Source organism: Entelurus aequoreus, linkage group LG21, assembly GCF_033978785.1.
Source record: "Entelurus aequoreus isolate RoL-2023_Sb linkage group LG21, RoL_Eaeq_v1.1, whole genome shotgun sequence".
Lineage (NCBI taxonomy): Eukaryota > Metazoa > Chordata > Actinopteri > Syngnathiformes > Syngnathidae > Entelurus > Entelurus aequoreus.
In genome coordinates this window covers 24,621,975-24,639,411 of record NC_084751.1, presented here as the reverse complement: position 1 = coordinate 24,639,411, position 17,437 = coordinate 24,621,975, and the positions used below count along the sequence as shown (strand labels likewise).

Sequence of the window (17,437 nt, the reverse complement as noted above, 5' to 3'; positions counted from 1 at the left end):
ATGCGTTGTTACGGGCTGCTAGAGCGGTCACTCTTTGCATTGGTTTCAGCAGCTGCATGCATTTGTGCTACATGCACTTATATGGTAATTGTCAGGTTCAAACACTGATGACATCTATTAAACAAGACAAGAAGCAAGGTATTAAACAGACAAAATTAAATTTGGCTCAATTGAGGAGAAACGTCTTGGCTGTACTCTTGCACAGTCTCCCAACACGCTCCTGACGAAAGATTGTACGTCACAATGTAAACAAACGCCATGGGTGGATCTACACCTGACATCCACTGTAATGATACCAAGTACAGTAGCGTATCTAGTCGATACTACTATGATTACATAAATATTCTTTCGTTTAAAAAAAAAAATGATATGTTTATAAACTCAGGAAATATGTCTCTGGACACATGAGGACTTAGAATATGACCAATGTATGATCCTGTAACTACTTCGTATCGGATTGATACCCAAATTTGTGGTATCATCCAAAACTAATGTAAAGTATCAAACAACAAAAGAATAAGTGATTACTACATTTTAACAGAAGTATAGATAGAACATGTTAAAATAGAAAGTAAGCAGATATTAACAGTAAACTAACAAGTAGATTAATAATTCATTTTCTACCACGTGTCCCTAATAATTTTGACAAAATAATAGAATGATAAATGACACAAAATGTTACTGCATACGTCAGCAGCTAAATTAGGAGCCTTTGTTTGCTTACTTACTAATAAAAGACAAGTTGTCTAGTATATCTGTTAATATCAGAATAAATCGTAGATACAACCAACAAGATAAATGTCTGAGATGAATACAACACAAGTAGGGCAGCACAGTGGAAGAGGGGTTAGTGCGTCTGCCCCACAATACGACGGTCCTGGGTTCGATCCTGCGCTCGGGATCTTTCTGTGTGGAGTTTGCATGTCCTCCCTGTGACTGCGTGGGTTCCCTCCGGGTACTCCGGCTTCCTCCCACCTCCAAAGACATGCACCTGGGGATAGGTTGATTGGCAACACTAAATTGGCTTTAGTGTGTGAATGTGAGTGTGAATGTTGTCTGTCTATCTGTGTTGGCCCTGCGATGAGGTAGTGACTTGTCCAGGGTGTACCCCACCTTCCGCCCGATTGCAGCTGAGATAGGCTCCAGCACCCCCCGCAACCCCGAAAGGGATAAGCGGTAGAAAATGGATGGATGGATGGACATTATATTTGAAGGTCTGCCACCCCCTCAACAGAAACAAACTATTGTATTGCTTTTTGTCTTGTTTTTCTTTGCAAAATTTTGCTACACAGTATATTTTTGTTTAATTGTATTTAACTTTGATATGTAAAAGTTTACATTCCAATTACAATGTTAAATTGTACCAGAAATACAAGTATATGGCATTGTATTATCATTGGTTAATTTGGTCTCAAAATAATTTTTACTCAAAATAATTTTGACAATAATATTGTTTATCTGCAATAATATGTAGATAAATGTATCGGGAGGGGCACTGAAATTCGGGAGTCTCCCGGGAAAATCGGGAGGTTGAAACCGATACAGATAATTTCCGATATTACATTTTAAAGCATTTATCGGCCGATAATATATTTATCGGACATCTCTAATTTTTACTTAAACTCGATATTCGATATATATCTCGATATATTTTCCGCTGAAAGTATACATATAAAGATATTCATTTTTGAGTGAGATTCAGTGGAATTGAAGTGAATGACAACTGTACTGTCAGTGGCACTTTTATTAACCCAGTAAGTCAAGATGGGTATTAACAGCACAGAAAATAAACTGTTTAAGTAGCACAGAATTACATAACATAAATAAAATAGAAAAATATTATTTCTACGTAAAATAAAAAACATAGCTGTCTGTGCAAATAATACCAAATGTATCAAACTCCGATAAAAAATAAATTTGCAGGCAGGCACTTTTTAATTCCCAGTCGACGATGTAATGGACTGTCACACACGTACGGTTCTGGTCAGCGCCAAGTAAGTGACTTGACTTCATTGCGCGGCTATGATCTTCTTCACTTCGGCATACATTTTGGGCAGCATTTCTCGTGCGAAAAATGCCCGGCTTGGCAACTCGAGAACAGTTTTGATTTGGGCTTACATTATAAACAACTCAAATGAATGTTTTATCCAGACGCATACATTTGTCCAAATGTGGCCAAGTAGACGCATTGTGGGTTTCCTGGACATCTTCTACATTGCTGAAAGAAAAATCTAAAGAGAATCCCTCTGCCATTTTCCACTATTTTTTTTAATATATTAATCACCCGCTTGAATATTCCCTCTTCTCTACTACGACTCTCTCGTCGTCTTTTGGGATGTCTGTTGTGATTTCCTTTCCTGGTTCCATGACCCGCCCTACCTTGCCTCTGATTGGCCTGTCCCTAATGTTTTGCCCTAATCTCAGCCAATCGTGACTCATCATAGTAAACAACCAACCAATCATGGATGTTCTTATACGTGCAAGCACGTCTTGGAAGGAGGAAGGGCAGGGGTTAAGTAGCCCATGGAGTGTTGAGGGAGTAGGAAGCGGGGGAGAATCAAGGAACACAACAAATAAGCGGTGTTTAGTCATTTTAATGTGTGAATGTGAGTGTGAATGTTGTCTGTCTATCTGTGTTGGCCCTGCGATGAGGTGGCGACTTGTCCAGGGTGTACCCCGCCTTCCGCCCGATTGTAGCTGAGATAGGCTCCAGCGCCCCCCGCCACCCCGAAGGGAATAAGCGGTAGAAAATGGATGGATGGATGGATAGTCATTTTAACGTGAAATAAATTATATCGATATTACGATATTTTCTTAATTCATATCTTGTTTAAAAATATATCGATATATCTTACAAACTCGATATATCGCCTAGCCCTAGTCACTAGCCAATAGTTATCCATAGCCATTATTATCAGGAAAATAACAATATTCAAATATATCTTTAAAGGAGAACTGCACTTTTTTGGAATTTTGCCCACCGCTCGCAATCATTATGAGAGTCAAGAACGCATGTCTTTTTTTAATTTAAAGATGATAAAAAAATGCTTGAAAGATGCGGCTAATGGGAACCACCATTGTAGCCTTCAAAGCCCTCTAAAACAACTTCAAAACCATCCAGCAACGTTTTATATACACAGTGCAAGTAAATATATATAATGTAGTAACAGACACGTTCATAACAATATGCAATATGTTTAATATTTACCGTATTTTGATCATTTGAATCCTTTCCGGGACTGATGTCTTTCGTGCATTGATTTCTGTTTCCATAGCAGCGCACGTCTTACTTCTGGAAACGTGTGTTCCTACTTCCGGAATCAAACAGGAGTGTGTGTTCTAATCATGGCAGACTTAGTAACAGACAACAAAGCCAACTATTTTTGGACAAATGATGATTTACAGCCTTATACTTTTGAAGCTAAATATACTGCTGCTTATAGAAGCCAGCACAAAGGAAGAGCAGACGGAAGCCGGTGTAGGGAGATGAAAGCGTTTTTGACACTATAAATATGGAACTTGGAGCAAAGCTGTTTCGACATAAATGGATTGCGTACCCAAAATCAACAGGAAAGGTCCCCCTGGAACTGATGAACAACTGTCCATCGAGTGAGTTACTTTAATATCAATTATAATATACGCAGCACATCATGCATGTTATTACAACTACAATACATACATATGCTGTCTGGCTAGCTGTGTACAAACAAAAAATGAAATGTGGGCTAATACTTAACAGATACTGTAATATGATTGTTCGTGTTTTTCAGTCAGTACAGATTGGTGTTGTAGAGCAGTGTTGCGCATTACACACTCGCTGACATAGACTCTAGCTTATCTCTTGCCGCAGTTAGATTTTGCGGCTAATACTGTATCGTGGCGATTTGTTACTACGTTAGAAAAGGTTCCCCTTTAAAGAAATGCATTTGTTCACAACAAAATGTGAGCACTACTCTTGGTGAAACATTTACCACCTTGTGTGAACAAATGGGGAATAAAGCGGAACACTTACAAGGAAGTGCAGCGCCAAGCTTATTAATCCGTTTACTTTTAAAGGCCTACTGAAACCCACTACTACCGACCACGCAGTCTGATAGTTTATATATCAATGATGAAATCTTAACATTGCAACACATGCCAATACGGCCGGGTTAACTTATAAAGTGCAATTTTAAATTTCCCGCTAAACTTCCGGTTGAAAACGTCTATGTATGATGACGTATGCGCGTGTCGTCAATCGTTGAAACGGAAGTATTCGGACACATTGTATCCAATACAAAAAGCTCTGTTTTCATCTCAAAATTCCACAGTATTCTGGACATCTGTGTTGGTGAATCTTTTGCAATTTGTTTAATGAACAATGAAGACTGCAAAGAAGAAAGTTGTAGGTGGGATCGGTGTATTAGCGGCGGACTACAGCAACACAACCAGGAGGACTTTGAGATGGATAGCAGACGCGCTAGCGGCCGACCTCACCTTGACTTCCTCCGTCTCCGGGCCGCCGATCGCATCTATGATCGTCGCTCCGTCGATCGCTGCAACGCAGATGAGGGCTGGCGTAGGTAGATAGCTAATGTTTTTAGCATAGCTCTGTAGAGGTCCGTTGCTAAGTTAGCTTCAATGGCGTCGTTAGCAACAGCATTGTTAAACTTCGCCAGCCTGGAAAGCATCAACCGTGTAGTTACATGTCCATGGTTTATAGTATTGTTGATTTTCTGTCTATCCTTCCAGTCAGGGGTTTATTTATTTTGTTTATATCTGCATTTGAGCCCGATGTGCTATCACGTTAGCTCCGTAGCTAAAGAGCTTCGCCGATGTATTGTTGTGGAGATAAAAGTCACTGTGAATGTCCATTTCGCGTTCTCGACTCTCATTTTCAAGAGGATATAGTATCCGAGGTGGTTTAAAATACAAATCCGTGATCCACAATAGAAAAAGGAGAAAGTGTGGAATCCAATGAACCCTTGTACCTAAGTTACGGTCAGAGCGAAAAAAGATACGTCCTGCACTACACTCTAGTCCTTCACTCTCACGTTCCTCATCCACGAATCCCTTCATCCTTGCTCAAATTAATGGGGTAATCGTCGCTTTCTCGGTCCGAATCACTCTCGGTGCTGGTGTAAACAATGGGGAAATGTGAGGAGCCTTTCAACCTTTGACGTCACGCTACTTCCGGTACAGGCAAGGTTTTTTTTTCAGCGACCAAAAGTTGTGAACTTTATCGTCGATGTTCTCTACTAAATCCTTTCAGCAAAAATATGGCAATATCGCGAAATGATCAAGTATGACACATAGAATAGATCTGCTATCCCCGTTTGAATAAAAAAAAATCATTTCAGTAGGCCTTTAAAGGTGATAGCAAAATGTATGCAAATAGACTGCTAATTGATTTGTGTTAGAAAAATCTCCAAAGGCACCAACGTTGGATACACAAAATCTATATTTCCAGGCCTGTGGAACCTCAATTTTACAATAAAGGTGTTACTTTGCTCTCCTCCCGTTTTTTAAGCACCAAATTAACTGTTTTTGTGACGATCTGTCACTTCATTTCTGTTTGTTTCTCAGGAGGATATAAGCCAAAGTTCATACTGATGACGAATCGAGACATCCATTTATCAAGCCCGGCATTTGTTCAGTAATGTGTTTCTTTTGTTGCTGTGCAGGTCTATCTACATGGACTATGAGAAGGACGTGGAGGTAAGAGGAATCCCGGCATACCGCTTTACGCCGCCACGCTCTGTCCTGGCGAGCAAGGAGGAGAACCCAGCCAATGAGGGTTTCTGCGTGACCCCACAGGAGTGCCTGGGAACGGGCCTCCTGAAAGTCAGTCCGTGTCGGAAAGGTAAACACTTTCTCTCGCACCCCCTACTGTTAATATTATATACTCTGCCCCTTCTCAAGGAGCTGTAATTTTAGACTTACATCAGCCGTGCATCCCAAAATAATGTAGTGTGGACTTGCACATTTGTAAAATGCAAACAGCAAAATTCTGGCATATGCAGGACCTTGGTATCTTTGAAGGTGCTTATCTAGGTTACGATTGTTTGGCCTTGACAAAAGAAAGTGATCTGCCATCTGTAATTCCGTCCACCTGACTTTCTCTCCGAGAATAACAACTGATAACCTTTAAAGGTTTTCTCTGATACTGGCAAGAAGACTGCCGATACCGTGACTAGCTCCTGGATGTCTGCCCTACACATCGCAACACATCCTCATAAAAATTCTGTTGGTACGATGACTAACTGTTAGCACATGCGTAGGTTGACTGCTTCTGTTGCCCCTTCAACTCTGACCATAACTACTAGCTGATGGTTGACATGTAACAGATGCAGCAAAAATGCAAAAACTGACCTAGTTGCGAAATAAGAATTGCGCAAATAAATTTCCCAAATGCTAGAACACAGATAATAAAGTTGAGTAAACGTAATGCTGCTGGATTATGGTTGCTGGCATAAACCGACATTTGGAATAAGAATGGGTACCTTTCACATTTAACGGTACCTATTCCAGGTTACTGGGAATTGATACCGGTACTAATTGGTAGCAATTTTTGGTACGATTGCATGTATTGAAATTATAATTAGTTTTTTTTACATGTTTCTGTTAATTTGCAAGTAACCTGCCTTTGCCATTAAGTTCAATGAGCCACATTAAGTTGAATGTGCCGCTCTTTTCTTTTGTTTGCGCCCTTTAAGGTCTTCATACTGTTTTGATTGTAATGTGCATCTTAGAAAAGTGGAGCCTCAATGTACTTTTAACCGCTTTCTCGCTTTTTTAGCATAGAAAATTGTACCATTACCTAGAGGCAGTCCGCCTCAGTTGGCTCTGACCGCTTGTTTCCCAGCTAAGTGCTTGAGCTGGTGTTGAGTTTGCAACTAGATGTGAAATTGGAACAATACTAAATTGGTACATTACGTGCAACTTAAGTAATCGAAATATGGCGTAGTTTAATTTACATAAATCGGTACCTGGTAGTACTGATGGACTTCGGTCAGTACCTTTTTAAAAGCACTGAATTCGACCGAATTTGGTACCTCTCCCTTATTTGGAATGAATCAGTTTCTATTTCCTAAGTCCAAAGAAATTATTGATCCTCAGACAGATCACAATTGGGGATTGGACAATTCTAAATTGATGGACAAGCGTCTGGATATTGATTTTATTGTAGTATGCTAAATGAAGTAATACAGACTGATATAAAATGTGGAACTCGGGCAAAACACAGCAGGAGAGAAGAATCCATGCTAACCGCTAAACGAGCTTGAATGAAGGAGTGAAACAACAAAAGAATAAGTGCTTTGTACACTTGAACAAAGGTCTAACTGGAACAGCGTTACCACGGAGTAACCAGCTAAGAAAAGGACATCTTCAATTAGATTAATAAATCAGGAGACAGTATAATATCCTCACAATGCAACAACACTAAGCCATTGATACTAGTGGGTTAATATGACACACCTCTTTAAGATGTGTGCCTTTATGGTTATAGAGAGGGTTCGATTTTTTACATTTCCCACATAGCATTGCCAATATCCATATTGAAGGGCGGAAGTTAGTGAAACGCTAATTGTCTCCGATAATTTATCCGATAATATTCATAATGCCGACGACGTGTGCCAATGTCAACTGCAACAATCGAGGTGGAAGGAATAAAACTAGCTTGTATCGCATTCCTAAGCGTATTTATGGCAAACGTAAGCGGCTGATTAGAAAAGTTAATGGCGAAGACAAGCATGGATTGCTATATATATATGTATGTAAGTGTATATGTATACGTGTGTGTGTATATATATGTATATATATCAAAACTATGAATGAACACATGTGGAGTTATATACTTAACAAAAAAAGGTGAAATAACTGAAAATATGTTTTATATTCTAGTTTCTTCAAAATAGCCACCCTTTGCTCGGGTTGCTTTTTTGCACACTCTTGGCATTCTCTCGATGAGCTTCAAGAGGTAGTCACCTGAAATGTTTTTCACTTCACAGGTGTGCTTGAAGCTCGTCGAGAGTATGCCAAGAGTGTGAGCAAAGAGCAAAGGGTGGCTATTTTGAATATGTATGTGTGTGTATATATGTATATACCGTATATACCGGGTTAACTTATAAAGTGCAATTTTAAATTTCCCGCTAAACTTCCGGTTCGAAACGCCTCTGAGGATGACGTATGCGCGTGACGTAGCCAGTAGAACACGGGTATGGCTTCCACATTGAAGCCAATACGAAATAGCTGTTTTCATCTCATTCTGGATGTATTCTGGACATCTGTGTTGGTGAATCTGTTGCAATTATGTTCATTGCAATATGGAGAAAGAAGCTGAGCAAGCAAAGAAGAAAGTTCTCGGTGCAAAGCGGACGTATTTTGCGAAGGAAGTCAGCAGCAACACAACACAGCCGGTGTTTCATTGTTTACATTCCCGAAAGATGCAGTCAAGATCGAAGAACTCGGATAACAGAGACTCTAACCAGGAGGACTTTTGACTTCGTTACACAAACGCCTGTAGAGAACTGGGACAACACAGACTCTTACCAGGATTACTTTGATTTGGATGACAAAGACGCAGACGTGCTACCGTGAGTATGCAGCTTTGGCTTCCAAACATTTGATCGCTTGACCGTACGTGCGCGTCACGTACGTAACTTTGTTTAAATATATAAGCTTTATGAACCTCTGGTTAGGTGAACGGTCTTTTGGGCTGAGTGATTGTGTGTGTTGATCAGGTGTTTGAATTGTATTGGCGTGTTCTATGGAGCTAGGAGCTAGCAGAGGAGCTAGGAGCTAGCATAACAAACACGTAGGTGTTTTTATGCAGGATTAATTTGTGGCATATTAAATATAAGCCTGGTTGTGTTGTGGCTAATAGAGTATATATATGTCTTGTGTTTATTTACTGTTTTAGTCATTCCCAGCTGAATATCAGGTACCGTGAGTTGCAGCTGCGCTTCCAAACATTTGATCGCTTGCCAGTACGTGCGCGTCACGTACGTTACTTTGTTTAAATATATAAGCTTTATGAACCTTGGGTTAGGTGAACGGTCTTTTGGGCTGAGTGATTGTGTGTGTTGTGCAGGTGTTTGAATTGGATTGGCGGCTTATATGGAGCTAGGAGCTAGCATAGGAGATAGCATAACAAACACTTAGGTGTTTTTATGCAGGATTAATTTGTGGCATATTAAATATAAGCCTGGTTGTGTAGTGGCTAATAGAGTACCGTATATATATGTCTTGTGTTTATTTACTGTTGTAGTCATTCGCAGCTGAATATCAGGTCACCCCTGGCTCTCACAGCATCTTCCCTATCTGAATAGCTTCCACTCCCCACTAGTCCTTCACTTGCACTTTACTCATCCACAAATCTTTCATCCTCGCTCAAATTAATGGGGAAATTGTCGCTTTCTCGGTCCGAATCTCTCTCACTTCATGCGGCCGTCATTGTAAACAATAGGGAACTTTGCGTATATGTTCAATTGACTACGTCACGCTACTTCCGGTAGTGGCAAGCCTTTTTTTATCAGATACCAAAAGTTGCGATCTTTATCGTCGTTGTTCTATACTAAATCCTTTCAGCAAAAATATGGCAATATCGCGAAATGATCAAGTATGACACATAGAATAGATCTGCTATCCCCGTTTAAATAAAAAAAAATCATTTCAGTAGGCCTTTAACGTAACATATTATGGCAAGAGTCATTCAAATAACAATAACATATAGAACATGCTATACATTTACCAAACAATCTGTCACTCCTAATCGCTAAATCCGATTAAATCTTATACGTCTAGTCTCTTACGTGAATGAGCTAAATAATATTATTTGATATTTTACGGTAATGTGTTAATAATTTCACACATAAGTCGCTCCGGAGTATAAATCGCACCCCCGGCCAAACTATGAAAAAAACTGCGACTTATAGTCCGAAAAATACGGTTATATATATATATACATATGTATGTATGTATGTATATATATATACATACATATTTGTATATACTTTTACTAATAATGAATGCGGTAGCGTATTGCGTAATTTCCTGTGCTTAAATGTGACCGCACACAGCATAGATACTGGATATGTAATGTATATACATATATATACACACATACATACAAACAAACTATATATATATATATACAGTATACACACATACATACATACATACATACAAACAAACACACACACACACACACACACACATATATATGTGTGTGTGTGTGTGTGTGTGTGTGTGTGTGTGTGTGTGTGTGTGTGTGTGTGTGTGTGTGTGTGTGTGTGTGTGTGTGTGTGTGTGTGTGTGTGTGTGTGTGTGTGTGTGTGTGTGTGTGTGTGTGTGTGTGTGTGTGTGTGTGTGTGTGTGTGTGTGTGTGTGCGTGTATATATATATATAGTTTGTTTGTTTGTTTATAAATATATATGTATATACATTACATATCCAGTATCTATGCTGTGTGCGGTCACATCCAAGCACCAGAAATTACGCAATACGCTAACGCATTCATTATTAGTAAAAGGAGGAGCCTTATATATATATGATACATACAGTATTGATCATTCAAATATATCAATACATTTACAAAATAAAATAGAAATACATTTAGAAAATAGCATAATAATATACTGTACATGTGTAAGGATTAAAAATATAATCGTGAGGTGCCAAAAAATTCCCACCTTTACTTGCGACCTACTAAAAAGTGGGCTGGGACTCACACGTTGAGAATCAAATGATCAGAAAAAGGGGCACCAGACCCTAAGCAATTCAGAGCTTTTCTTCCGACACCCACAGAGCGGCAGTGACCTGGGGAGATGCAACCGTGACTTCATGCTGGAAAAAATATTCACTGCTGCTTTGTGGAAAAAGCTTGGATACCCTTCGATTAAATAGTAATGCAATTTCAAATTAGCCCCCACATTCTTCGACTTTTCTTTATGTGACCCTTGCTGAAAAAAATTTGGACACTCCCGAGTTATTAATTGTTAGCTTTTTTAATGACTCAGAGACCATTGTAATAAGATCCGATCCAAGAACTACATCAAAAGATTTAGAAAATATAAAGCTCAGTTTAGACTGATGCTGTTATAGGAAGGAAGTCATTTAACAATATGTTTATTATTGTGGTTTCCATGTGCAGTGGAATGCAGTTGTAGATTACTACTGTACAATAATACACTTCTTGTTTATCAATGGTAGAAATAATATCAGTCACGAAGGTTTTCTCCGGGTCAGGTGTTAGAAAATGGTCATTTAGTCGTAGTGTGCATTGGTGTGTGTGTTTGCGCTAAAGTGACCTCAGTGGTTGCCACAGAGACAACGGGGGTTGTTTTTGTCTGACAGGCTGTTGCCGGTCACAGGAGCAGGAAAACTGTCACCCCTGCCCCACTTCACGGACACTTTGCCTTACCCACATATGCGATTGTTGTTGTCGTGCACTGTGCACCTTTCAAAGTAGTCAGGAGTAATTTAGCAGTGGGAGCCGAGCCAGGATTGCTTTACTGCGCGTGTGTGTTGTTTCTGCTTTGCTCGGGCCTTCGGGGTAGGGATGCAATCTCTCCTGTTGACAATAAGTGGAAGGAACCCAGCAGGAGTAGCAAGATTTTATGTGTGGATATCACGTATGGTCCCTTATTAGTTCTACATCAGTATTATTGTCCATTTATCAACCTATTGTTTCTTTTCTTCGGAAGAATGACACTAAGTAGCTTGTTGTGTGTACTGGGACAGAGGTCAGATGCAATCTGGGCACCTTGTCTGTCCAAATGTTCTTGTGTGTCCTGAAGACCAAACACTTGTTTTGTGGTCAAAATAAGTCTCTAAAAAGCAACTAACTTAGTGTCAGAAAGAGCAGGGAGGACCTTTTGGTTTAACTGATACTAGGGATGTTCCAATAAAGTTTTATGCTGCCGATTACGATCAATTATAAGCGAGATCGTCCGATACCTATCACATGTATTAACTGTAAATTTTTCATTTTATTTATGACCAGTGCTATCGACAGTGTAACTATCGACACAATATTTAAACCTGCTTTATTCTATTTTATTACATACAACTGTAAAACAAAGTCAGTAGTACACAATAACTAAACAAAAGCAAAGACTACTACTTTTTGTGCCCTCAATGTCCTCCTGTGTCTAAGGAATTAGTCCCTGACTCTGTAAACTTTAACAAACACAACCAAAAACATTTTTTTGAGAAAATGAATTAATCTGATCACTCTAATAATGATCATAACTGATACTACCCTTAATATCATTACCACAATGCTCACACACCAACAATTGCTGTTTTCTCTAGATCAGTGGTTCTTAACCTGGGTTCGATCGAACCCTAGGGGTTCGGTGAGTCGGCCTCAGGGGTTCGGCGGAGCCTCCGCCGCGGAGGTCAAGACACGCCCGACTCATTGTGTGAATAAAAAATTCTCCCTATCGGCGAATTATGGATACCCCCAGTCTTTGCGAGCAATTCTTTTCGAGGGTGCTGGACATAAAAACGAAGAAAAGGAACAGACCTTGCTGTGAAAATGACATGAGAGTGGCACTTGCCAAGGTGAAGCCACGCATATCTAAACTGGTCTCTCAAAGGCAACAGCAGAAGTCACACTGATTTGCAGATGTGTAATTGGTTGTGAGTTCATGCACTGTGTTGGTTTTGTTCTTTGAACAAGGTGATGTTCATGCACGGTTCATTTTCTGCACCAGTAAAAAAAAACATATACATTTGTCTTGGATTTGAAAGAGAAAAAAAAACACATTTTATTTTTCACTAAAGAAGTGTTCGGTGAATGCGCATATGAAACTGGTGGGGTTCGGTACCTCCAACAAGGTTAAGAACCACTGCTCTAGAGTCTTACTAATGTAGTTAATTTCCTGTTAATAGCTGCTTACTTTCTGCTGTAACTAGAAATGTGTACCGTTCCGGTACTTCTGTTAATAAATATTAATTGTTTTGATAATATCCATTTTCATTGCAACATTTAAAAATGAGCCAATTATAACTCCCGTTCAGTTGTTACATCTTGTTTTTTAATTACATTTCTGAGTCGCATTAAAGTTGCAATTGCAAATGCAAGTCCAAGACGTTAGATGGTAGTAGCGTATATGTTGTGTTGGCATTGTCAGTTCAGTCTTGGCCTAGTCTTTTGTTGCGCCATAAAAAGTGTTAATACTGTAAGTATTGTACTTACAATGCACCATCTGTTTGATAGTAACATGCATCTTAGTTGTAGTTTTCTTAATTACCAAGTTTGGCGGTGTTGAAATCGCGATTAACGTTAATTATGCGATGTCCTAAGGACAAACAGTTGAAAATGTAAGAAAAAAAGTAATCTTGGGTTGTTTTTTATCAATTTATTCGACGAAGCAATTATGTTACAATTATGCATTAACAAGTAAAAAGTCAAGGGTGGTCATGGCATGTTCTTGCCATCAATGCTGGTCAATTTTTTAGGGCATTACGGCAAGTGACAAGGGCGGTCACGGCACTTGCCTTGGTTGCCGTGGTTAAATTCGAGCCCTGTATTAACAATATACATTATAATAATAATATACTATATTTATAGATGTATAATCAATATATAATCGACTCACAAGGTGCCCAAAAATTCCCACCTCTAATGTCATGCATAACCATACTCTAGTTTGACCTCCAAGTTCTGTTGGAATTTTGAGGCAGTAAATTAAAATAATCTGCTGCCTTTCTGGTAATTATTGTTTTGTTTCCTCTCTAGGTGCCCCGGTTGTGGCCTCCTTTCCCCATTTCTATCTGGCGGATTCCAAATATGTTGCAGCCATTGAAGGAATGACCCCTGAGAGAACTCACCACCAAACATACCTCGACCTTAATCCGGTATGCTATTTAGTGAACACTATCAATTTAGAATTTTTTTTACGTGCTAAACTCTTGTTAGTGCAAGCTTTGTTTTGAACCAAATTAGGTCTGCAACTAACAACTAATTTGATAATCGATTAATCTGTCAATTATTACTTCGATTAATAATCGGATAAAAGAGACAAACTACAGTTCTATCCTTTCCAGTATTTTATTTTTTTTAAAACAGCATACTGGCACCATACTTATTTTGATTATTGTTTCTCAGCTGTTTGTAAATGTTGCAGTTTATAAATAAAGGTTTATAAAAAATAAAAATAAAAAGTAGCCTCTGCACATGCGCATAGCATAGATCCAACGAATCGATGACTAAATTAATCGCCAACTATTTTTTTAATCGATTTAATCTATTAGTTGTTGCAGCCCTAAACCAAATGTTACTTGGGAGAATGGATGTATTGTCGGCCTTTGCTGTCGTATTAAATGTGCCTCTACTCACCAACGTATTATTTGTCAGTTCAGCATTATTATTATCTACATTCTATTATAAGCTGTATTGGCAATCACATTAGCATGGTGACGATTTGTGTATCATTCTTAACATATATTATGGCTGCACAATTAATCAAATTTAAATCACGATTTTAGCTGCCACACTTAAATGCAGGTGATCGTCTGCAATTTTTACATTTAAAAATTCAGCTCAGCTGCATATCAAATTAAACACTGGCGTGAAGAGCGCGCCTCTCCACGCCAGATATCATTGTATATGAGCACAAAACTATTACCATGCCGAACTTAAAACATTAATATTACTATTGACATTAACAATATTTTCTTTCTTTCTTTTAGTTTATTTCGAACATGAACACACTTACAGCATAATACATCACACAATTTCATATCATTTCTGTTTACATTATGTCCGAAAAGGAGTAGGAAGAAGTAAAGCTTATTTAATCCTAACCCTTTCCCACTTCAGAGCGTTTACAAATATATACATTAATTTACTGACCTTTTTATAGTAAAATGACCTCCGTGAATGAGTAATACAACAGTTTTGTAATATGTAGTTAGTTAAGTCAGTCATTATAAACATACTGAGATGGAGAATATCTTGTTTTTAATAAGGTTGAAAGTATTTCTCTTCTTTGTACTTTATAAGCACTATTAATTTGAACAACCTCTTAAACTGGATCATATCAGTACAATGTTTAACTTCTTTACCTATTCCATTCCATAATTTAATTCCACATACTGATATGCTAAAGGTTCTAAGTGTTGTACGTGCATATAAATCAGACCTGGGCATTGTACGGCCCGCGGGCCGCATCAGGCCCTTTGCGCATCCCTGTCCGGCCCGCGTGAGGCCAATCATAAATTACAAAATAAATTTCAAAAAGTATCTATGTCGAGTGTGCAATACAACGGTTCTGCTTTTGTTTTGAAAAGCGTTATTTGTATTACTTCCGTGTGGACGTGTGTGCGACTGTGAGTGAATTGAACGGCGCAATCACAAATTACAAAATAAAGTTTAAAAAACATCTGTCGTGCGCGCAATACAACTGTGCTGCTTTTATTTTGAAATGTGTTATTTATGCCATATGTCCGGGGGGAACCTGTGAGTGAAGGTGCATAGAGACAAGTGATGAGACGCTAAAAAAAGAAAAGTTGATGACGAATAGCGTGTTTTCAACAAGACATGGACCGCCAAGTATTTCTTTACATAAATTAATGGTAAAGCCGTGTGCTTACTGTGTGGGACACAGGTTGCTGTGTTTAAAGAATATCATTTTAATCGCCACTACACGAAGAAGCGCGAGGGAAAATACCGGAATGTGTGTGATGAAGCGCGCGCAAGGGAGGCTGATGCGTTGATGGTAAAACTGCAAACCCAACAAGGACTTTTTGCCATGTTTCACACCCCCAGAGATGCAGCCGTCAGGACAAGTTTCGTCATTTCTCACAAAAGCGCCAGAAAAAGTAAGGCGTTTTCTGACGGAGAGTTTATTAAGGAGTGCTTATTGGACTTTGTTGCGCTGTATGCCCGGAGACATGGACTGTTTTTCGCTAACTTTGGATGAGAGCTGTGATGTACGTGACACCGCCCAGCTGCTCTTCTTCTTACGTGGGATAACTGCAGACTTTCAAATCACGGAGTAGCTGGCAGCCATGCAGTCAATTAAAGAGACAACCACAGGTAATGACTTGTTCACATAGGTAAATGCGTGTTTGGACATGTTAGGACTGAAATGGGACAAGCTGGCAGGTGTGACAATCCAATCCACTTTATTTATATAGCACATTTAAACAACAACATGTTTCCAAAGTGCTGCACAACAATATTAAAAACAATATTCAAATATTATCCTTAGCTCCACCAATGACTGAATAAAAAGAAAAAACAATTACATGTAAAACCAATATAAAAAACAATATAAAATAAATATGATTAAAAACTATTTTTAACAACAGATGGTTGTCCAAATCTGATGGGGGAAAAATGTTGGATAATGCAGGATAAAGTGACCATCAAAAGCAATCTGTTTTTGTATAAAGTTAAGTTAGGTTAAATTAAATTATTATTATTATTATTAATTATTATTATTATTATCATCATTATTATTTATCTTACGGTATATCAAAAATAATATTGAGCAAAATTTAATTGAAATATTGTCGTGTGGCCCTCCAGCAGTGCTCGGGTTGCTTATGCGGCCCCCGGTGAAAATGAATTGCCCACCCCTGATATAAATGTTTTAAATTAGATTTTCCTCTAAGGTTATATTTCTCCTCTTTAGTTGAGAAGAATTGTTGTACATTCTTTGGTAGCAGGTTATAGTTTGCTTTATACATAATTTTAGCTGTTTGCAATTTTACCAAATCATCAAACTTTAATATTTTTGGCTCAATAAATAAAGGGTTTGTATGTTCTCTATATCCAACATTATGTATCAGTCTTAATTTATCTTTTTTGTAACACGGTTAATAAATTTCCCAAGGTTTCTGCAGTCAATCGCTTTGTTTTACTTCATTTCACTCGCTTCACGGCCGTAGAATTTTAAATCTGTTTTAAGATAGCACTGCTGTTATCAGATGGCGAAAGGTGTGGGCAATATTGGAGACAGACTCATTTAGTTCCACCCAAAAAGTACAGTGAAACCTGATATATTCCGGTTTAGAAGAAAAAAAGACTCCTATCCTACCTTAGAAAAAAGTGGGATGGAGCCAAGCCTCTTTTCAGGTCTCTCAGGTCTTTTTCGTCATTTCTGAGTCCAAACTGACTGTCAAAGTTGCCCAACTTGTCGGATTATGTCCTCATTCTTCTATCAATGTGAGAGGCATTATTTATGACCTAGAAGAAACTTCCACGGGCTCAGAGGTGAGAAAGCAGTTCAACAGCCAATTTTGTCAACATAGCCACACAAGCTAAGTTAACTGTCTGTGATCACGGCGCTGCTATAAGTAGTTTGTCTGTGTTAGCGCTTATAATAACAATATCACTAATACTGTACTTGGTTAACATTCAAGTCACGAAATGAAAATGAAGTATTGTTGGCGCTTTTTGGATGGTTATTTAGAGGGCTTATGGCATACTTGCCAACCT

At 38.6% G+C, this 17,437-nt stretch overlaps 1 protein-coding gene across 2 annotated transcripts in view; it reads left to right on the top strand.

Moving 5' to 3' along the window:
- LOC133638531 (lysosome membrane protein 2-like) overlaps positions 1 to 17,437 on the top strand; it is a 66,267-nt gene that overhangs the window by 42,032 nt on the left and 6,798 nt on the right. For both annotated transcript variants that reach the window (XM_062031232.1, XM_062031231.1), the window contains exons 7-8: positions 5,664 to 5,842; positions 13,730 to 13,848. In XM_062031232.1, coding sequence (XP_061887216.1) covers positions 5,664 to 5,842; positions 13,730 to 13,848 — 298 coding nt within the window. The remainder of the gene's footprint in view (positions 1 to 5,663; positions 5,843 to 13,729; positions 13,849 to 17,437) is intronic.